This window comes from Tauraco erythrolophus, unplaced genomic scaffold, assembly GCF_009769465.1.
Source record: "Tauraco erythrolophus isolate bTauEry1 unplaced genomic scaffold, bTauEry1.pri scaffold_47_arrow_ctg1, whole genome shotgun sequence".
NCBI classification, from domain to species: domain Eukaryota; kingdom Metazoa; phylum Chordata; class Aves; order Musophagiformes; family Musophagidae; genus Tauraco; species Tauraco erythrolophus.
In genome coordinates, this window is record NW_028238616.1 from 84689 (window position 1) to 106460 (window position 21772).

The following is a 21772-nucleotide window of genomic DNA, read 5'->3' on the forward strand; positions in this document are numbered from 1 at the left end:
GGCGCTTGGCGCTGGGCCGCTGTGGAGAAAATCAACTGGATCCCAGTACAAACCAGCCCAGCCTTTGACCCGAGGCTGCAAGAGCAGCCCAGGCACCGGGAGAGAGGGCACAGCCACCGGAGGGGGGTAAAGCGTTTATTGTGCGTGCCAGGAAGATCACACATGGAGAAGGAACCAGATACAGCTGCAGCATGGAACCAGCGGTGACAACTGGAGCGCCCAGTTCTAAAAGCAGCAGAAAACAGGAAGGTTCATCAGCCGAAGAGCCGCCGCCGGGTCAGGGCAGGCGCAGGGTGGCAGCTCTCTGCGCAGGCAGATCCCACCCTCCGCCGGCACCTCTCTGCGCCCCAGGCCGAACCTACGGCTGCGCTGCCGGAGCCCCGTCCGTGCCTGCGAGAGAGAAACAGCCGTGAGCTGCCGGCCCCGGGCTCGCTGCGGGCACGGTGCGCGTGCCAGGAGCCGGCCCGGGAGCCACGGCCACGCTGCAGCCACCGGCACAGGAGGGTGGCACCGCGAGCACCGCAGGGCAGACACGGCCTCTTCCAGGCGTCCCCCCACGGGGATTTAAGGAGGGGCCTCAGGGAGGGTGGGGGGTCAGGCAACGCTGGCAGAAACCAGTGCCAGGAGACCGTGCCGGCGCTGGGCAGCGGCTGGAGCCGACCTGCCCTGGTACTCATGTGGCGCAGCATCGTAGCCCTTCATCATCATCATCATCATCATCATCTTCTCCCTGCGGAGAGAAAGAGGCATCAGCATCCCCCGCGCCTCACCGCCAGGCTCGGGGCTGCCCAGGGCGCAGCAGCTCATGCCCGCAGCCCCTCCCGGCCCCCGGCCCTGCCTTCCTCCCGCACCCTCTGCCTCGCCGGCCCCGCGGCTTTACCCGACCGGCGCTTCCACAAGAGGAACCCGGCGACGATGGCCACGACAGCCAGGATGGCCAGAGCCAGCGCCAGCACGACGGCGAGCGGGATGGACTCGGGCTCTGGGGAGAGCAGCAGCGTGAGGAGGGGAAGGGGCACCGCCCCCGCCCCCCGCCCCACGTGCCCAGGGCCACCGGGCTCACCCCACGCGTAGAGGCCGGGCTCGGGCAGGCTGGCGTGCTCCACGCGGCACCGGTACTTGCTCCTCTCCTCCGGACGGGCCTCGATGGAGGCCCAGGTGTAGAAGGTGCCGTCGCTGTTGGGCGCCACGCTGCCCCGCTCGGTCTCCTGGTCCCTGACCTCGCCGTCCTTCAGCCAGCTGACGGCGATGCGCCGCGGGTAGAAGCCGTAAGCGCGGCAGGACAAGGTCAGGATCCCGTCGGCCTCCTTCCCCGACACTCGCACCGTGGGGGGCTCTGGGGAGGGGGTGGCAGTCAGGGCCGGCACACGCAGCCGCGCCGCCCGGTGCCCGGGATCCCTGTCTCGCCCTCACCTTTCCTCTCCAGCACGGCCCGTCCGTAGATCACAAATTTCCTCAGCGCCTTGATGCAGGTGTTCTCCAGGTAGTGCTTGCACTGCTCAGCGACAGCCCCGTCCTCCTCCCACATCCTCTTGGTTTTTTGTGTCGCCATGTCCACCACAGTGAACGTCATCGTGTTCATGTCCAAGGTGATGACATCCTTCCTGTCGTAGGCAATCCGATAGTATCCCTTGGTGCCACCATCCTCCAGGAGATCACAGCCGTACATCTCCTGCAGCGTTTGAGCCCCTAAAACACCAGCAGGGAAATGGGGCTGGGGGCTGCTGCTGCCGTGAGCCTTCAGGGGGGTGCAGAACCCCCGGCAGCACCCTCAGCCCAGCCCCACATGCAGGTGGGTGACCAGGCACTGCCACATCTGCGGCCCCCCCATCCTGCCCGGGGCCCAGGGCACTCAGGGAGTCATGGAAAGCCGTGATGCAGACCCCTGCACCCAGGGCATGGCTGGGCTTGGGGGGACAGAATCCCCCCTGGCTCTGGGACAGGGGATCCCCAGCACTGTGGGGCTGGGACAGGGTGACTGGGACTCCCTCGGGCTGGGGACAGGGGGGCTGGGATCCCTCTGACAGCGACACCGGGCAGGGAAGGGCTGTTACAAGCCGGACAGTAGCGTGGGGCAGGGCAGGATCTTGGAGGGGGGGCACTCTCCCATCCCACGGAGTCCCGTCCCAGCCCCACGGAGCCCCAGCCCAGCCCCCACTCACTGCCGCTCTCGTTGTAGCGGGCCCGCAGGGTGAGCAGATTATGAAGCTGCAGAGTGTCCTTAGACATCTGAGCCTCAATGTCCCAGTACCGCTGATCCAGGTTGGCCGCCATCCAGTCCGACCCGGGCACCGTCCTCCCAGTCTCGCTGTCGTAGCGCGAGATGAGATTCCCGTCCACGTACAATACCACCATGAACTTGGGCACCCCTGGGCTGGGGTTCGACACCGTGGTCTCGAAGTAGCGCAGGTAATGCTCTGTGGTGGGACACGGCAGGTGGTGAGAGACGGGGGGCAGCGGGGTTGGGGGGCGAGGCAGGGCTGAGGGTGCCCGGGTGCAGGGATGGACAGTGGGGCTGGGTGGGGGTCTCAGGGAAGCAGATCGAGGGGTGGGGGCAGGTTCAGGGGGACTGTGAGTGGTGCAGGGATGTTGGGGAGCACGGCGTGTCTGGGGGGGCTGGGATGTCTGGGAAGGGTGGTCTGGGTTTCCTGGTGTTACCAGGTGTTATGGTTTGAAGTGGGGGGGGAGGTCCGGGTGGCAGAAGCTGCCCATCAGACCGGACTCCCGTCCCCCTCGGGGCTTGAGCCAATCGGCGCCTCTGCGAATTGCCCTATTTACGTCGGACAAAGGAACCGGAAAGGTGTGTGCCTGTGCCCAGGAGCGAGGAGACGGGAGGGGGGCACGGCCCCCGCTCCCGGCACCCGGCCGGGCCGGTGCCCGCCCCGTCGAGGATGGCGGCGGCGGAGCCGCGTGGGGCACTCGGGGAGAGCCCCGCTGCCGGGGTGCCCACCGGGCCGAGTTCACCCCGAAAGGGCTGAGATCTGAGAGAAACGGCCGCACAGATCAGAGGTCAGTGACGATGGGACGGAACAACGTGTGCCGCGGCTGAGCCCCCCTTGCCAGCAGCGACCCCTTTGTAACAGTCCTCGGTGGGGCAAGCAGAGACCCACTCGCAACCAGTGGATGACCCACGTCGGGAAGAGATGCCTGAGACTATTGTGAATCATGGGCACAGGTAGAGACACTTTTACGCATTTTACGCATTTTACGCATTCAGAGTTTGTACGGAGACGCATTTAAGGTCGGCATGACGACCCACGCCGGAGCACATTTAAAGTTTGTTGATGACCCACGCCAGAGCGAGTGGCTACAGCTCCTTAAAAAGCCCAGGACTGGTAAAGCCCGCACTTGGGGCAAATCCGATGGGGTAAGGATTTGCCCCCCAGTGGGTGGGATTCACCCTTTCGCCGTGAGTAGGGGATCCACTGGAGCAAGGGACAATGGTGTAAGGACTCCTGCTCCTTTAAGAGAAGCGGCAGGAACAACTTGGAATGAACTGACCTGCACCCCCCCATTCCCTGCCCCCTGCGCCGCTGGGGGGAGGAGGTAGAGCCGGGAAGAAGAGGCAAAGGGGGGGGGGGAGTGGTGTTGTTTTTAAGACCCGGCCTTGTTTTCTCGTTATTCTCTCTTTTTTCAAACAAAAAGTAACCGTTTTTGTTTGCTTTTCTCTTTCTAGGTAGCTGTTAATAAATAGTTTTGCATTAAGAAAAAGCCTCTTTTGCCCGGGACCGTGGTTGGTGGGTGCTCCTCTGTTCCTGTCTCGATCCTCAGCTCTTTTATTACATTTTTCTCTCCTCTCCATTTTACTGGACTGGGAGAGCTGCGTGGGTTTGGTCGCCGGATCGGTTCAACCCACGACACCAGGAAAGGAAAGGAGAGCTGGGGGAGGATTGAGGGGACTGTGAAGGGAGTCTGGGGCTGGGGGGATCCCAGTTCCTGGGAAAGGGGGTCCAGCAGGGTCGTGGGAAAGGGAACCGAGGGAGGGCATGGAGGTGGGACTCTGATACCTGGAAAGGGGGACCCGGGTGGTTGGAAAGGGGATTCCAGGGGGGTCCCGGTGCCCCACGATGGAGAAGGGTCAAGGGAGGGCAGTCCCACTGCCCGGGAAGGGGGTGTTCACGGGGGTCTCTGTGCCCAGGGGGGCTCCCGGGTCCCACCACTGCCACTCACCGCACGCTGCAGCACCGAGAACCCGCAGCACCAGCCCCAGCACCAGCACCAGCTCCGGCCCCATCGCACTGCTCCAGCTCCACACCTGCACTGACAGCTCCCAGCCTTGCCCCGCACAAAAACAAGGTTCAAGCCCCGCACAAACCCTGCCCTCGGCCCCGAGCCGAGATACGGGAGATCAGGCAGGAGGCGGCACCACCCCGCCCGTGCCAGGCTCGCCCGCCGGTATCTGCCGCGTCCACATGTCCGTTATCTGCCGCGTCCACATGTCCCCGGGCCCACGGGCAGTTTGTTTGCGGCATCCCCCGCAGGGCCGTATGGCGCCAGGCGGGTACGGTGCCGCCCGTGAGTTCCCGCCCGGATTCTGCAGACGGGTGTTTGGGACAGTCGCTCGCTCCGACCTGGGGCTCTACGCCGCCCCGCGACGCCTCGGTGATGTCTGCGGGAAGGTCATCCCTGGGGTGGGATTCGGACGTAGCACCGAGGGAGGAACCGGGCACAGGAAGGAATGGCACGGCTCGTCTGGGACGGGCAGCACCGTTAACAACGCGAGATGGACACAACGATGGAAGCACCAGTCCCCACCTGAGCCCGGCGTGGTGCTTCAGGGAGAGGCAGGAGTGGAATTTACCATCGGAACGGCCCCGGCTGGGGCAAGAGGGGCCGGGCGTTGGCAGTGACGAGTGGCAGAAGCTGCTGAAGGAGAAGGTGGATGGGGTCAGTTGGCAGAGGTGGAAGCGTCCAACTGGCCCTAGAGATCGCCGAGCGGGAAAAGGGGCCAGTGCTGTATCTCCACACTGACTCACGGAGGGTGGGCAATGCCCTGCGGGGGGGGCTACGGCAGTGGAAGCGGAGCAACTGGCAGCGCAGAGGCAAACCCATCTGGGCTGCCCCGTTGTGCCACGACACTGGTGCCCGGGTAGGAAAGCTGGTTGTGACGGTACGTCACGTGGATGCTCACGTAGCCAGAGTCGGGCCGCTGAAGAACATCAGAATAACCAAGAGGTGGGTCAGGCTGCCAGGACTGAAGTTGCTCAGGTGGATCTGGACTGGCAACAAAGGGGTGAAAAATTGTCAGCTCGTTGGGCCCGGGGCACTTCGGGCCGTCACGGAAGAGATGCCGCACACAGATGGGCTCATGATGGAACCATGGACACTGTGGCACAGGTTGTCCATGAGTGTGAGACATGCTGCCATCAAACAGGCCAAGCGGCTAAAACCTTCCTGGCGTGGAGGACGTTGGTTAAAACATAAGTATGGGGAGGCAGAGCGATCACATCATGCTGCCACGAACTCGCCGAGGCAAGCGCCATGTGCTCACGATGGTGGAAGCGACCACCGGATGGCTGGAAACATACCCTGTGCCCCACGCCACTGCTGGAACATGATCCTGGGCCTCGAGAGACAAGTCCTGCGGCAGCATGGCACCCCAGAAAGAATCGAGTCAGACAACGGGACTCATCCCACAACAACCTCATGGACACTCGGGCCCAAGAACATGGCGCCGAGTGGGTGTATCACATCCCCCGTCACGCACCGGCCCCTGGGAAAGCTGAGCGGTGCAACGGGCTGCTGGAGGCAACGCCAAGAGCAATGGGTGGTGGAACCTTCAAACACTGGGACACTCGTGTAGCAAAGGCCACCTGGCTGGTCAACACCAGAGGTTCTGCCAACCGACCCGGCCCTGCCCGGTCAGAACTCCCACGTGCTGTAGAAGGGGATGAAGTCCCCATAGTCATCATCGCCGCTGTGGCTGCGTGCTGTATCCCTGGGATCACTGTAAGAATCCCCACATTAAGGGAGGATGGACTTTGATGGAACCCAGCAGAGCGCAGCGACGATGGAGTCCAGCTCCAGCTTTGGCACCTGGTGTCCAGCAGCTTCCCCGGGACTGACACCGTGACCCACGGACACGGATGGTGCCAGACGCACCGGCCGCGAGCTCCGGATGCCGCATGCACCATCCCGACACCGCACAGCATCTGCCCTGCCCTGACGGGCTGGTGTGACAGACGGAGCCCGAAGCCGTGGATCCAGTGGAGCGGGCTGAGTTCCGGGTTCCGCGTGGTGAGCGCCTGTAGCGCCCGTTTTGTGCTGCGCTTGTAGCAGTGTGATCGCAGTCACTGTCCCTTCTCGTTTTTCCTGTACTGTCCTATTAAACTGTCCTTATCCCAACCCACCACTTTTGCCCTTTTCTCCCAATTTTCTCCTCCCCACCCCGCTGAGGGGGAGGAGTGAGCGAGCCACGGCGTGGTAGCTCAGCTACCAGCTGGGCTAAATCACAACATAGGGCCAAAATCCTCATTTTTAGGGTCCAAGCCAGTCTTTTAGTATCGAGAGCCTTTTTTAGGGCTCCCAGTTTTATTTTCAGGTTCCAAATCCTCCTTCTTAGGTCAGAAAGCCTCAAAATGAGGCTCTGGCATTTATAAATATAGCTTTGGAGCATCCAAATGAAGCTTTAGACCCTAAAAACGAGGACTTGTTAACTAAAATAAGCGTTGAGTCCCTAAAACGAGTATTTGGAAAATTAAAACGAGGCTTTGGAACTTAAAAATGAGTATTCGGACCTTATAAAGCAAGCTTTGAACTTTCAACAGATCAAAGCTATTGATCCTACCTGTGAAGGTTTAGAACCTAAAAATGAGGCTTTCTACCCTAAAAGCGGGATTAAAACCTGAAAATTAATTCACTGGACTCTAAAAAAGCAGCTAAAAGTGAGGCCTTAGACCCTAAAAAGGAGGCTTTCGACCCTAGAACGAAAGCTTTGGACTCTAAAAACTAAGGCTTTGGGACCCAAAACTGAGTCTTTGGGACCTAAAAGAGGGCCTTGGACCCTAAAAATGGGAGTTTGGACACTCAAGATGTGGCTTGAACCCTAGAAACGACTGTCTGGATCCTAAAAGTACCGCTTTGGAACCTAAAATGAGGCTTTGGAAGCCAAATTGAAGACTCTGGAAAGGAAAAACGAGGCTTTGGGACCTAAAAATAGGGGTTTGGGATCTGAACTGAGGTTTTGAGCCCTAAAAAAGAGGGTTTAGGCACTAAAAATGGAAGTGTGGGCTCTAAAGAAGGGCAAGGACCCCCTCAGGAGCCTCCCTTTACCTTGAAGGCCAGCGGCAGGGGGATGGGCACGGGTGGGCAGTGCGCCCCGAGGTTCATGCCTGCAGAAAGACGTCCTCCAGCTCTGCAGGAGATCACGGCTCACGTGAGGGGGTGGCTTTTTTTTTGTGAATTTAGGGGATTTTTGCGATGGGAGGGTGAAGTAGCAGCGAGGAAGGTGATGGTGCTGTGGTCGGCAACCACGATGTCGATGGGCTGGTGGGGCCAAGCGAGCACGTCCCGCCGCAGGTTGCGCACTTGCCCGTCCTCTGCACGGGAAGAGGGGGGGGCCAAGGGGCTGAATTTGAGGTGTGTGTCCCCCCATCCTTCCCCCACCGAACCTGTGAGCAGCAGGTGCCGGTGATGACCACCTGTTCTGGGGAGGGTTGAGGGGGGTCGTGGTAGCTCCATGCTGGAACCGGCCCCTCTCGCACTGCCTCACGGCCCAGCGGGCTGGCCCTGCTCACACTTCATCAGCTCCTGGCGCATCCTGCAGTGCCGGCACCATCCCCACCGTGCCGGCCAGTAGAGCCGTTGCCCCCCGATGTTGTGGCCACAGTGGAGGAACGGGCAATGGTGGGAGGCGTTGAGGCTGCTGACCCAGCAGGCGACCGAGGAAGAGGGGGCAGACAGGTGAGGGGGTGCCTGAGGGCCCCTCTCCAGCCCGTATGGAGGAAGAACAACTTCCTTCGTATTGCCAGAGTTGACCAGCCACGTCCTGCACCGTTGGTTCCTCACCTTCTCCCCGGCACGTTACTGCCAACGCGTTGGCATACGACGCTGGTGCAATTTCCGCCACGTGGGCTGGTTGCACAGGACTTCACCTGGGTCTGTGGGTAACTGCTCGTTATCAGATGGTTGTAAGTCACCCCCAGCACGGCTCACTCCCTCAGCTACTGGATGCCTCTTCCCATGGTGGGCCACTTGTTCTCGTTTGGATGGCGGCTGAACTCCTCTCGCACATCTCGCAGCTCACCAAGATACAGGCATCGGATGGTCACCGTCTCACGTGTGGGCTCTGCCTCCTCCTCCTCCTGTTCTCCTGGCTCATCTTCATCCCTCACTGAGTGAGCTGATTTCTTTGGGCACTTCTTCGGTACAGGGGCCACTGACAGGGGCACAGGTGGGTTCTCCAGCTCAGCTGCAGTGTCTGTCGTTCTGCCACCAGACCCAGGGACCTCCTCTCCCCCTGGAGGGTGCCGAGCAGAGTCAGACATGGCCGCTCGGCAGGCACGGGCCAGGCCCCAGCACTCTGCGCTGATCTGGGTCTCCCAGGCATTGCCAGGGTGGCAGCACACTTTTTCCAAACGTTCTGTTAGTTTTCAGGATTCTGCACTTGTCCAGAGGTGAAGTTCCAAAACACGGGAGGTGCCAACTGTCTCAGGCATTTGCCCACGTGTCCCGCTCACCCGCCGCTCATCACTCTCCAGCCTCGGGGCGGGTCTCGGTGTGATGTTTTTAACGGTTGTTCAACCCCAAACAAGACCCGAAACACCTTCGGGACACACAGCAGTAAGAGCGCGCTGGCTGGAACACTCCCAGAATATTCCAAATCCTCACGGGCTGTTGGAATCAGCCTGAAGGAGAAAGGGGGGTGTGAAGTATCCTGCCTGTTTTCCCCATCCATTGGGCACGATTACTAATAAACTGGGAGAGGTGGCACCCGGGATACGGGCACGATGCCAACACCACGTAGACGGACCGGCTTATCCTTGTGGCCAGCACCGTTATCGCGTCGTAAGTCGATGTCACACGGAACCGCGGCACGAGAGCCCGCACCCCTCTCCCAGCGGCGATGAACAGCCCCGCGGCGAACACGTGGGGCACGTAAACACTCACATGGCACAGCCAGGTGAGCACCCAGACCAGCGTCATGGCCAGTGAGTATTTCACTAACACAATAAACGCGGATAACGGATTTGTTCTGACACGCTCTGCTCGGATCCGTTGTTATCCCCCACGGTGGGCACCGAAAAGGACTGTCGTGGTTCCCAGCTGGCAGCTGAGCCACCACTCTCCTCTCTCTCAGTCTCTTCTCCTGATCCAATGGATCTGCTCCTCACAGGACAGTCCGCAGACTTCTCCAACATGAGTCCTTCCTGCAGGATGCAATCCTGACCCATCGGATTGCTCTGGAGCGGGATTTTACCACAGTCACGGCTTCTGAGGGAGCTGCCACCCGCTCCGGCGTGGGGTCCTCCATGGACTTCAGCTGCATCCCTGCTTCACCGTCAGTCTCCAGCAGCGTGGGGTCCTTCCCACGGAAACCATTCCCTGCGCCCCCCTCAGGCTCAGCATCCCCGCTCCAGCATGGGCTCTCCCCGGGCTGCGGTGGGGCTGTGCCCCACAGTCTGCCATGGCTGTGGGGGCCGCTGCCCCTCACCGTGGGCTCAGGGCGATCCTCGGTCCGGCATCTCCTCCCGCCCCACCACACTGCCCGCGGTCCGTGGGGCCGTTTCTCTCCGCTCTCAGCCCTCTCTCCGCTGCAGCCGTGCCATGACAAACCTGGGCAGCAGCAGCCCAGCGCGGGTTACAGCCCGCCCGGGACGCCGTGGGGCAGCTGCCGCCTCCCCAGTGTTCAGGGTAGGTCCAGCCTCCGCTCGGGCTCCTTTGTCCCTGTCTTCAATAGGGCACTGGCAGAGGCGCTGATGGCTCAGCCCTGGACTGAGGGGATGGAGGCTCCGACTGGGCCAGAGACTGGTCAAACTGGTTTTGGAGCTGGGGAAGCTTTTCACAGCTACTTACAGGGGCCGTTTCCACGGCCCATCCTGCAAACTCAGCATAACAGCCTCAGGGCAGGAGACTTTCTTCTCCGTGCCCGTCTGTGTGGCCTCTGGGCTCACCGCCATCACAGGATCACAGAATCACAGAATGTCAGGGAGTGGAAGGGACCTCAAGCATCATCTAGTCCAACCCCCCTGCCGGCGCAGATCACACCAGAACGCGTCCAGGCGGGTTTGGAACATCTCCAGAGAAGGAGACTCCACAGCCTCTCTGGGCAGCCTGTTCCAGTGTTCTGTTCCCCTTACTGGGAAGAAGTTCTTCCTCATGTTTAAGCAGAACCTCCTATGTTCCAGCTTAGATCCATTTACATATCAGTGTAAACGGATATCCATTTACATATTGTCACCCTTTCCATATTTCTAAACATGAATGAGGTCCCCCCTCAGTCTCCTCTTCTCCAAGCTAAAGAGACCCATCTCCCTCAGCCTTTCCTCAGAAGGGAGATGCTCCACTCCCTTCATCATCGTCGTGGCCCTGCGCTGGACTCTCTCCAGCAGTTCCTCGTCCTTCTTGAGCTGAGGGGCCCAGAACTGGACACAATATTCCAGATGCGGCCTCAACGGGGCAGAGTAGAGGGGGAGGAGAACCTCTCTCGACCTGCTCACCACACCCCTTCTAGTACACCCCAGGATGCCATTGGCCTTCTTGGCCACCAGGGCACATTGCTGGCTCATGGCCATCCTGCTGTCCACCAGCACCCCCAGGGCCCTTTCCCCTGTGCTGCTCCCCAGCAGTTCAGTCCCCAACTCGTACTGGTACCTGGGGTTGTTCTTACCCAGATGCAAGACTCTACACTCGCCCTTGTTGTATTGCATTAAACTTCTCCCCGCCCAACTCTCCAGCCTGCCCAGGTCTCTCTGAATGGCAGCACAGCCCTCAGGTGCATCAGCCACTCCTCCCAGTTCAGTGCCATCAGCAAACTTGCTGACCGTGCACTCTATTCCCTCATCCAAGTCATCGATGAATATGTTGAACAATACTGGTCCCAGTACCGATTCTTGAGGGACTCCACTGGATACAGGCCTCCAACTGGACTCTGTCCCATTGACCACTACTCTCTGGCTTCTATCCTTCAGCCAGTTCACAATCCACCTCACTACCCGATCATACAGACCACACTTCCCAGTTTAGCAGTGAGGATGCCGTGGGAGACTGTGTCAAATGCTTTACTGAAGTCAAGATAGACCACATCCACTGCTCTACCATCATCCACCCACTGGGTGATGTCCTCATCAAAGGCCATCAGGTTTGTCAAGCACGACTTCCCCTTAGTGAAGCCATGTTGACTGCCCCTAATGACCCTCTTATCCTTGATATGCCTAGAGACAGCACCAAGGATAAGTTGTTCCATTATCTGTCCAGGGATGGAGGTGAGGCTGACCGGTCTATAGTTACCTGGCTCTTCCTTCTTGCCCTTTTTGAAGACCGCAGTGACATTTGCTTTCCTCCAGTCCTCAGGCACCTCTCCCGTTCCCCACGATTTAGCAAAGATGATGGCGAGTGGCCTGGCAATGACATCCGCCAGCTCCCTCAGCACCCGCGGGCGCATCCCATCAGGACCCATGGACTTATGGATGGCCAGGTTGCTTAACTGGTCCCTAACCAAGTCCTCATCAACCAGGGTAGACTCCTCCTCTATCCCGACTTCCTCAGGAGCCTCAGGGTTCCAGGGCTCATCAGGATAGCCTCCAGCAGTATAGACTGAGGCAAAGAAGGCATTCAGTAACTCTGCCTTCTTCTCATCCTCTGTCACCAGGGCACCCCCCTCATTCCCCAGTGGGCCTACATTGTCTCTAGTGTTAGTCTGATCTGCAATGTATTTGAAGAAGCCCTTTCTGTTGTCCTTGACCTTTCTTGCAAGGTTTAATTCCAAGGAGGTCTTAGCTTTCCTAGTTGCCTCCCTACATCCTCTGACAGCAGACCTATATTCCTCCCAAGTGGCCTGCCCCTCCTTCCATCATCTGTACACTCTCTTTCTCCACTTGAGTTTGCCCAACAGTTCCCCATTTAACCATGCAGGTCTCTTGGTGCCCTTTCTTGACTTCCTACCTGTTGGGATGCACCGGTCTTGAGCTCAGAAGAAGAGGTCCTTGAAGGCCAACCAACTATCTTGGGCCCCTTTACCTTCCAGTACTCTGTCCCATGGGATTTCTCCTAGCAATTGTTTGAAAAGATCAAAGTTGGCCCTGCTGAAGTCCAGGGTTCTAGTTCTGCTAGATATTCTCTTCCTGCCACATGAGATCCTGAACCCCACCATTTCATGGTCACTACAACCAAGGCTACCCTTGACCTTCAGCACTTCAACCAGACCCTCCTTATTAGTGAGAACAAGATCCAGCAGTGCTCCTCTCCCAGTAGGCTCATCCACCATTTGCATCAGGAAGTTACCATCAACGCACTGAAGGAACCTCCTGGGCTGTGGGTGGCTGGCTGAGGGGGCCTTCCAGCAGAGATCAGGATAGCTGAAGTCCCCCATGACAACCAGGGCCTGCATTTGCGAGACCGCTGTCAGCTGCCTGTAGAAGGCCTCATCGACCTCCTCATCCTGACCCGGTGGTCTGCGATAGACACCAATAACAGCATCACACATGCCAGATTGTCCTTTGATTCGCACCCACAAGCTCCCAACGTGCTCCTGATCCGCCCCTGGACAGAACTCAGTGCACCCCAGTTGCTCCCTCGCGTAAAGAGCGACTCCACCACCTCGCCTTGCTGGCCTGTCCTTCCTGAAGCGGACACAGCCATCCATGACCACATTCCAGCCATGCGAGCTGTCCCACCAAGTCTCAGTAACTGCTGCCAGACCATAACCCCTGATGGAACACACATTTCCAACTTCTCCCGTTTGCTGCCCACGCTGCGTGCGTTGGTGCACAGGCATCTCAGAGCCAGCTGAGCCACCGATGTCACCCTGGGGGGTGGGAGGCCTTATTCCCAGTTTACTGAGCCCAGTTATGTCCCCCTGCCCCGTCAATCCCAGTTTAAAGCCCTCTGGATGAGCCCTGCCAGCTCATGAGCCAGACTCCTTTCCCCCTCTGAGACGGCTGGAATCCGCCATTTGCCACCAGACCCGGCTCTGTGAGAGCCCCCCCATGGTCCAAGAACCCAAATTTCTGTGGGTGGCACCAGCCTCTGAGCCACCTGTTACCCAGGTGTGTTCCCTGTCCCCGTCTGTGTCCTCTCCTGCCACCAAAGGGGCTGAGGAGAACACCACCTGCGCTCCCGGCCCTCCGACCAGTCGCCCCAGTGCCCTCAAGTCCCTTTGATGGCTCTTGGGCCTCTCTCTGCCACCTCATCAGCTCCGACCCGCATGACCCATATCAGAGGCCAAGAGGGCGGCCAGTCGGATTTTTCACTATGGACACCTCAGCCCCTGTGTCAACCAGGCCAGAAAAACCTTCTCGTTAATGGTTACGGTTAAAAGAGGTTGTGCAGCCATGATTTTCTGTGTCCGAAACATTTTGGTTGGCCGGTGCTACCAAATGCCTACCACGGCGGGGCACGCGGCGAGTCCCCGTCCCTCCAGCCCCGCGTCGCTCCGGCACTGCCCAAACCAGTTGTACCCAGTCAGTGCTGCTGCCAGCGCCGTGCCGTTTCTCCAGCACCTTTGCCAACACCTTAAATACGGACTGATGTTCCGTTGAAGCCGTGCCCCCCATCGTTCCCAGTCGCTCACCTCCTCCTGTTGAGGGAATTGTCGCTTTTTCTCTTTCCGTTCCTATTTCTTTGCGTCTCCCGATATGGAAGACCCCATTGTCCCTGGCTGCTCACCTGCATCCTGCAGGTGTCACTGGTCCAGACTCCCCAGCTCTTGTATCCCACTGGTAAATTCATTCCAGACTCCCCAGCTCCTGTATCCCACTGGTAAATTCATTCCAGACTCCCCAGTTCTTGTATCCCACTGGTAAATTCATTCCAGACTCCCCAGCTCTTGTATCCCACTGGTAAATTCATTCCAGACTCCCCAGCTCCTGTATCCCACTGGTAAATTCATTCCAGACTCCCCAGCTCCTGTATCCCACTGGTAAATTCATTCCAGACTCCCCAGTTCTTGTATCCCACTGGTAAATTCATTCCAGACTCCCCAGCTCCTGTATCCCACTGGTAAATTCATTCCAGACTCCCCAGCTCTTGTATCCCACTGGTAAATTCATTCCAGACTCCCCAGTTCTTGTATCCCACTGGTAAATTCATTCCAGACTCCCCAGCTCCTGTATCCCACTGGTAAATTCATTCCAGACTCCCCAGCTCCTGTGCCCCGCTGGCACATTCGCCCAGCCAGGCTCCGCCGCCGTTCGCTCTCCTCCCGCGACTCCGGCCCGTCAGTCGACTGGAACATCAGGTCCCTGTTGGGCGCCATTTGCGGCGGGTTAACGCACGGGCCCCGCGATGGGATCCCACAGACTTTATTACAATTTACAAACAGCTTTCAGAGATCGTTTTGCCAGCCACGATGTGCCCAGCGCCCTTCGCTTGGTTATGCTGGGTTACAGCCAGCAGTGCACGCGCCTGTTTTAGCTTCACTATTAGCTGTGCCTAAAACACCGTTATTTTCTGTCTGCTAAGCTGAATGAAGCTGCTCACACGCCCCATGCCAGCGGCTCACACGCCCCATGCCAGCGGCTCACACGCCCCATGCCAGCGGCTCACACTCCCTTTGCCTTTTTATCCGCATTTTTCCTCTCTATCCATGTTTCCCAACTCGGCCAAGAACACAGGCTTAAAGCATCAAGGTCAAACCCAAACTGCAACCACGTGTAGGATTCCACAGACAGTGTCACCTGGGGCCACGTCCCTGTGCCCACCTCTGGGGCCCCAGTGCCCCATCCCACAGCCCGGTGCTGCTCCGGCTGCGGGTCCCACAGGGAGCACAGAGCTGGGGACACCCCGTTTGTCCCCCCTGGTCCCACGGCGAACCTACGGCTGCGCTGCCGGAGCCCCGTCCGTGCCTGCGAGAGAGAAACAGCCGTGAGCTGCCGGCCCCGGGCTCGCTGCGGGCACGGTGCGCGTGCCAGGAGCCGGCCCGGGAGCCACGGCCACGCTGCAGCCACTGGCACAGGAGGGTGGCACCGCGAGCACCGCAGGGCAGACACGGCCTCTTCCAGGCATCCCCCCACCGGGACTTAAGGAGGGGCGTCAGGGAGGGTGGGGGGTCAGGAGATGCCAGCAGCTGTCAGAAACCAGTGCCACCAGACCGTGCCGGCGCTGGGCAGCGCCTGGAGCCGACCTGCCCCGGTACTCACGTGGCGCAGCGTTGTAGCCCTTCATCATCATCATCTTCTTCCCTGCGGAGAGAAAGAGGCATCGGCATCCCCCGTGCCTCACCGCCAGGCTCGGGGCTGCCCAGGGCGCAGCAGCTCATGCCCGCAGCCCCTCCCGGCCCCCGGCCCTGCCTTCCTCCCGCACCCTCTGCCTCGCCGGCCCCGCGGCTTTACCCGACCGGCGCTTCCACAAGATGAATCCAGCGATGCTGGCCACGACAGCCAGGATGGCCGCAGCCAGCGCCAGCACGACGGCGAGCGGGATGGACTCGGGCTCTGGGGAGAGCAGCAGCGTGAGGAGGGGAAGGGGCACCGCCCCCGCCCCCCGCCCCACGTGCCCAGGGCCACCGGGCTCACCCCACGCGTAGAGGCCGGGCTCGGGCAGGCTGGCGTGCTCCACGCGGCACCGGTACTTGCTCCTCTCCTCCGGACGGGCCTCGATGGAGGCCCAGGTGTAGAAGGTGCCGTCGCTGTTGGGCGCCACGCTGCCCCGCTCGGTCTCCTGGTCCCTGACCTCGCCGTCCTTCAGCCAGCTGACGGCGATGCGCCGCGGGTAGAAGCCGTAAGCGCGGCAGGACAAGGTCAGGATCCCGTCGGCCTCCTTCCCCGACACTCGCACCGTGGGGGGCTCTGGGGAGGGGGTGGCAGTCAGGGCCGGCACACGCAGCCGCGCCGCCCGGTGCCCGGGATCCCTGTCTCGCCCTCACCTTTCCTCTCCAGCACGGCCCGTCCGTAGCTCACGAATTTCCTCAGCCACTCGATGCAGGTGTTCTCCAGGTAGTGCTTACACTGCTCAGCTTCAGCCCTGTTCTCCTCCCACTTCCTCTTGGCAGCCATGGCTGCTGTGTCCAGCGCGGTGAACGTCATCGTGTCCATGTCGAAGGCGAGGAAGTCCTTCCCGTCGTAGGCGATCCGAGAAAACTCCCTGGTGCTGTTGTCCCCCAGGAGATCACAGCCGGACATGCGCTGCAGCGTTTGAGCCCCTAAAACACGAGCAGGGAAATGAGGCTGGGGGCTGCTGCTGCTGCCGTGAGCCTTCAGGGGGGTGCGGACCCCCCGGCAGCACACTCAGCCCACCCCTGCGTGCAGGCGGTGACCAGGCACTGCCACATCTGCGGCCCCCCCATCCTGCCCGGGGCCCAGGGCACTCAGGGAGTCATGGAAGGCCGTGATGCAGACCCCTGCACCCAGGGCATGGCTGGGCTGGGGGGGCCAGAAGCCCCCCTGGCTCTGGGACAGGGGATCCCCAGCACTGTGGGGCTGGGACAGGGTGACTGGGATTCCCTCAGGCTGGGGGACAGGTGGGGCTGGGATCCCTCTGACAGCGACACCGGGCAGGGAAGGGCCGGCACGAGCTCGGCAGTAGCGTGGGGCAGGGCAGGATCTTGGAGGAGGGGGAACGCTCCCGTCCCACGGAGTCCTGTCCCAGCCCCACGGAGCCCCAGCCCAGCCCCCACTCACTGCCGCTCTCGCTGTAGTGGTCCTCCAGTGTGAGCAGCCTCTCACGGAAAATGTGCTGATTGCTCCTTCCTATCCCAGTCTGAGTGTCCCAGTACTGCTGATCCAGGCTGGCTGCCATCCAGTCCGTCGTGGGCACCATCCTTCCCATCTCGCTGTCGTAGCGCACGATGAGGTTCCCGTCCACGTACCCCATTATCATGTACTCGGGCACCCCTGGGCTGGGGTTCGACACCGCAACGTGGAAGTATCTCAGGGAGTGGGGCTCTGCGGGGGGACACGGGGGTGGTGAGAGATGGGGGGCAGCGGGGTTGGGGGGCGAGGCAGGGCTGAGGGTGCCCGGGTGCAGGGATGGACAGTGAGGCTGGGTGGGGTCTCAGGGGAGCAGATCGGGGGGTGGGGGGGAGGTTCAGGGGGGCCGTGAGTGGTGCAGGGATGTTGGGGAGCACGGCGTGTCTGGGGGAGGGGTCCTTGGCCCCGGTGCCAAGGAAAGGGAGGTCTGGGGCAACCAGGATGCCTGGAAAGGGGGCCCAGGGGGCTCCTGGTGTCAAGGAAAGTGGAGCCGGAGGAGGGTCTCAGGGACCGAGAAGGGGGGTCTGAGGCTGAGGGGTCTCAATTCCTGCAAAAGGGGAGTCCAGCAGAGTCCTGGCAAAGGGGACCGGGGGAGGGCACGGAGGTGGGACGCTGGTACCCGGAAAGCAGGACCAGGGTGTTCAGAAAGTGGGGGTCCGCGGGGGTCCCTGTGCCCGGGGCGATGCCCGGTGCTCAGGGAACGGGAGTCCAGGGGGGTCCCGGTGCCCCGGGACGGAGGAGGGTCAAGGGGGGGCGGTCCCGGTGCCCATAAAGGGCCGTTCAGGGGGTCCCGGTGCCCATAAAGGGCCGTTCAGGGGGTCCCGGTGCCCGGGGGACTCCCGGCTCCCGCCGCCGCCACTCACCGCTCGCCGCCCCGCCGAGCGCCCCCAGCACCAGCCCCAGCACCGGCACCAGCTCCGGCCCCATCGCGCCGCTCCGCCGCGCTCCGGCCCCGAAACCACCGACCCGCGCCCGGCCCGGGTGTAGCCCCGCCCCCTGCCCGCCATTGGCTGCGCCGCTGCGCTCCCGCCAATGGCCGCTCGGGGCGCGTCGGACGTCACCGGGCGCCGGGCAGATCGCAGCGCCGCAGGTCGGCAGGAGCGAAAGCGAAAGCGCCGGCGGCAGCGCGGGGGGCGGGGCGGGGCGGGGCCGCCATCCCCGAAGACCCCGGCCCGGAGCGGCGGGGGGGCTGCGCGGGCGCCTCGAGGAGGGGCCTGAGGCGGGGAGTGTGGGCGTGATTTCCCGGAAAAGACCGGCCCTTTTGGGGAAGGCGATGAACACGGAGAGGCGGTTTGGGATGACGTAACGCTTTTGCTGCGTACGTACGGGAGAGCTGCCACGGCGGGTGCGCGTTTGTGGGGGGGCGACCCCCGTGTGTCTGCGCGCCATGAGCGTACCCACTGGGCAGCTTTCCCAGTCGGGGAGTCTGGTTCCGCACGTCACGGCTGTGCCCGTGTGCCCCGGGCCGGGGGCACCCCCGGGCCCCGGCGTCGAGCTGGGCTGTTCAGCCTGGAGAGGAGAAGGCTCCGGGGAGCCCTTCCAGCGCCTCCCAGTGCCCGACGGGGCTGCAGGAAAGCTGGAGAGGGGCTTTGGGCACGGGCGTGGGGTGACGGGACACGGGGCGATGGCTTTGAACTGGGAGAGGGGAGATTTCCGTGGGATCTGAGGGAGAAATTCTTCCCTCTGAGGGTGCTGAGGCGCTGGCACAGGGTGCCCAGAGAAGCTGTGGCTGCCCCATCCCTGGCAGTGTGCCAGGCCAGGCTGGATGGGGCTTTGGGCAACCTGGTGTAGTGGGGGGTGTCCCTGCCCATGGCAGGGGGTTGGAATTGGATGGTCTGTGAGGTCCCTTCCAACCCAAACTGTTCCGTGATTCCATGAAAAGGAGAGAGAAGAGGAACGATCTCGCCACCCCTGGATCCAGCAACGGTCTCTGCTGGCAGTCGGGGGGCTCCGGTGCCGGGCGCGCACCAGCAGCCTTGCCCATTGTTATAGGTTAATTTCAATAGTTTGGCGAGAAAATGATTCTCAACAGCCAATAACTGTAAAATTAATAGTTAAAATTTATTTAGGGCAAGCAGCAAACAGCGCTGGGTGCGCCGGGAGTCTCCGCTCCACCAAAACGCCCCCCCGCCGTGGCAGTTTTCTTGTATTTATACAAACACACTCATAGCCCCCCCCCCAAAAGGTCAGTCTCTCCCAGGAAATCATTTCCATAGTCCCCGCCTCAGGATCCGCCTCAGGCTCCTCCTCGACACGCCTCCTGGTGGTCGTGGGCAGGGGTCTTTGGGGTGAAGGCCGGAGGTCTTCCTCACTGTGCACTTTTCACCTCTTCCCTAAAATCCCTGATTTGGCTGAGCTTGCAGAGCCAAACTGGTTCCAGCCTGGTTTGTCCTTGAGTGGGCATCTGATCGCGTTACCTGTCACTATCTGAAGACAAATGTCAGTTTTTATTAGCCCTTATCTTCCCTACACGGGCCAGTTTCTGTGCATCCCTTCCTCCCTGCAGAGGTGTGAGACGTGAGTCCCAGCCTTGCCGGAGTCCGTCTGATCTGTCTTTGCTTTTCTCACCAGCCTCCTCCTGGGCAGCTCGTATTTTACAGCAGGGACCAGCACTTTGCAACTTCTAACATTTTACAGCAATCATCCATACAACAGTTAGTGTGACAGTTAGTATTTAATATTTAAACAATAACTAATATATATCTTAGCTAGTTCCTGAGAGATGGTGGTTTCTATTTGATTGGCAAATTCTAATATATTACTTATTACATATATGTAACCTTTAACCATTCTGTTCGTTCTTGTATAACCGCAGCCCTAGAGAAAGCAGAATGGTATGGATATAGTTCTCACTTCTTGCAAAAGCCACCTAACGTTTTGGGGGTTTTTTTTTCTCTTCTTCTTTTGCTTTACTGCCAGTTGCAAGGTGTTAGACAAGAGGGGCCTGGGGGCCTGTACGCCCTTAATCTCTAATCTCGCTGCTGAACCACTTTTGAGTCAGCTCAGCTCAAGCCATAGATCTGTAAGTTGCACAACCCTTGTGTAAGATTCATAGATTCATAGATTTCTAGGTTGGAAAAGACCTTAGAGATCATCGAGTCCAACCATCCCTAATCCCCATTAAACCATATCCTCCAGTAGATCATCCACCCTATTCTTAAACACATCCAGGGATGGGGACTCAACCACCTCCCTGGGCAGCCTATTCCAGTGGCTGACAACCCTTTCAGAGAAGAAATACTTCCTAACATCCAACCTGAACCTCCCCTGACTAAGCTCATACCCATTTCCTCTTGTCCTATCACCCGTCACTAATGTAAAGAGCCCTTCCCCCACCTCCCCACCATCTTTTCTCAAGTATTTGTAGGCCGTAATCAGGTCTCCCCTCAGCCTCCTCTTCTCCAGGCTAAACAGCCCCAACTCCCTCAGCCGCTCCTCATAAGTTTTATTTTCCAGCCCCTTGACCAGTTTAGTCGCCCTTCTCTGGCCCCGCTCCAGGAGCTCAATATCTCTCTTAAAGCGAGGGGCCCAAAACTGGGCACAATATTCCAGGTGCGGCCTCACCAGTGCCGAGTACAGGGGCAGGATCACTTCCCTGTTCCTGCTGGTCACACTATTCTTGATACACGCCAGTATCCCATTGGCCTTCTTGGCCACCTGGGCACACTGCTGGCTCATATCAAGCTGGTAGTCAACCAACACCCCCAGGTCCTTCTCCGCCAGGCAGCTCTCCAGCCACTCCTCCCCGAGCCTGTAGCGATGCTTGGGGTTTTTATACCCCAAGTGAAGGACTCTGCACTTGGCCTTATTAAAGCTCATGCCATTGGCCTCAGCCCAACGATCCAGTCTGTTCAAATCCCTCTGAAGGGCCTCCCTACCCTCGAGCAGATCGACACAGCCTCCCAGCTTGGTGTCGTCCGCAAACTTACTGAGGGTACATTCAATCCCCTCATCCAGGTCATTGATAAAGATGTTAAACAGAACTGGACCCAGCACTGAGCCCTGGGGAACCCCACTGGTGACCGGCCTCCAGCCGGATTTAGCCCCATTTACCACCACTCTTTGGGCCCGGCCATCCAGCCAGTTTTTAACCCAAAGGAGGGTGTGCCTGTCCAGGCCAGCAGTTACCAGTTTCCCAACCAGAACTTCCCCAGTGAGCCAAGACTGCCCAAAGATAATGGACAGGGGTTTGGCAATGACATCTGACAGCTCTCTCAGGACTCTCGGGTGGATACCATCAGGCCCCATAGACTTGTGGGCATCCAGCCGAAGGAGCAGATCCTTGACCCGTTCCTCTTGGATCACAGGAGCTTGGATTTGCTCTCCCTCCCCGCACTCAGACACCGAAGGCCAGCTCACCTGGGAACTACTGACCTTATTATTAAAGACTGAGGCAAAGAAGGCATTAAGGACCTCAGCCTTGTCCTCATCCCTAGTGACTAACGTACCCCCTGAGTCCAGTAGGGGCTGGAGGTGATCTTTAGCCCTCCTTTTGTTATTAATGTATTTATAGAAGGGCTTTTTGTTGTCCCTTACGGAGCTGGCTAGTCTAAGTTCCAGTTGGGCTTTTGCCTCCCTGATTATCTCCCTACATGTCCTAACTTCCTCCCTGTATTGATTCCTGGATGCCTGCCCATTCTTCCAAGACTTGTAGACATCCCTTTTTCTTTTGAGATGTTCCCAAATCTCCTTTGTCATCCAAGCTGGTTTTCTACCCCGGCGGCTCGACTTCCGGCACACAGGGACAGCTCGCTCCTGTGCCTCCAGAATTTCCTTTTTGAGGAGTAACCATCCCTCCTGCGCCCCCTTACCCTTGAGAGCTGTCTCCCATTGGACTTTGTTAACCAGACTTCTAAACAGCCCAAAGTCAGCTCTCCCAAAGTCCAGCTTGGCCGTTTTAGTGTTCCCCCTCCCAACTTCCCCTAGAA

The 21772-nt window shown here is 59.7% G+C and overlaps 2 protein-coding genes across 6 annotated transcripts in view; both read right to left on the reverse strand.

Annotated features, from left to right (window-relative positions):
* Positions 1-653: 653 nt before the first annotated feature.
* LOC147525955 (class I histocompatibility antigen, F10 alpha chain-like) lies at positions 654-4326 on the reverse strand. 3 transcript variants are annotated; one of them, XM_086630703.1, is made up of 6 exons: positions 4171-4326; positions 2163-2417; positions 1414-1689; positions 1064-1336; positions 852-982; positions 655-730 (listed from the first exon to the last, which is right to left on the reverse strand). In XM_086630703.1, the coding sequence occupies exons 1-6, from the start codon at positions 4232-4234 to the stop codon at positions 674-676; spliced, it is 1056 nt and encodes a 351-aa protein (XP_086486829.1). In that variant the 5' UTR covers positions 4235-4326; the 3' UTR covers positions 655-673. The 3 variants fall into 3 exon arrangements, with proteins under 3 accessions (XP_086486830.1, XP_086486829.1, XP_086486828.1); XM_086630704.1 differs by having other exon boundaries at positions 654-730; positions 852-1336; XM_086630702.1 differs by having other exon boundaries at positions 688-730; positions 881-1336.
* A 10117-nt stretch (positions 4327-14443) lies between these two features.
* LOC147525956 (class I histocompatibility antigen, F10 alpha chain-like) overlaps positions 14444-21772 on the reverse strand; it is a 40367-nt gene continuing 33038 nt past the window's right edge. Inside the window, exons 1-7 of one of the 3 annotated variants that reach the window (XM_086630720.1) lie at positions 17708-17779; positions 16776-17039; positions 16022-16297; positions 15672-15944; positions 15489-15590; positions 15297-15338; positions 14444-15002 (exon numbers count right to left, since the gene is read on the reverse strand). In XM_086630720.1, coding sequence (XP_086486846.1) covers positions 14971-15002; positions 15297-15338; positions 15489-15590; positions 15672-15944; positions 16022-16297; positions 16776-17039; positions 17708-17771 — 1053 coding nt within the window. In that variant the 5' untranslated portion in view covers positions 17772-17779 and the 3' untranslated portion in view covers positions 14444-14970. Of the gene's footprint in view, positions 15003-15296; positions 15339-15488; positions 15945-16021; positions 16298-16775; positions 17040-17707; positions 17780-21772 lie in introns of those variants that run through there. The other 2 variants (XM_086630719.1, XM_086630722.1) reach the window with 2 other exon arrangements.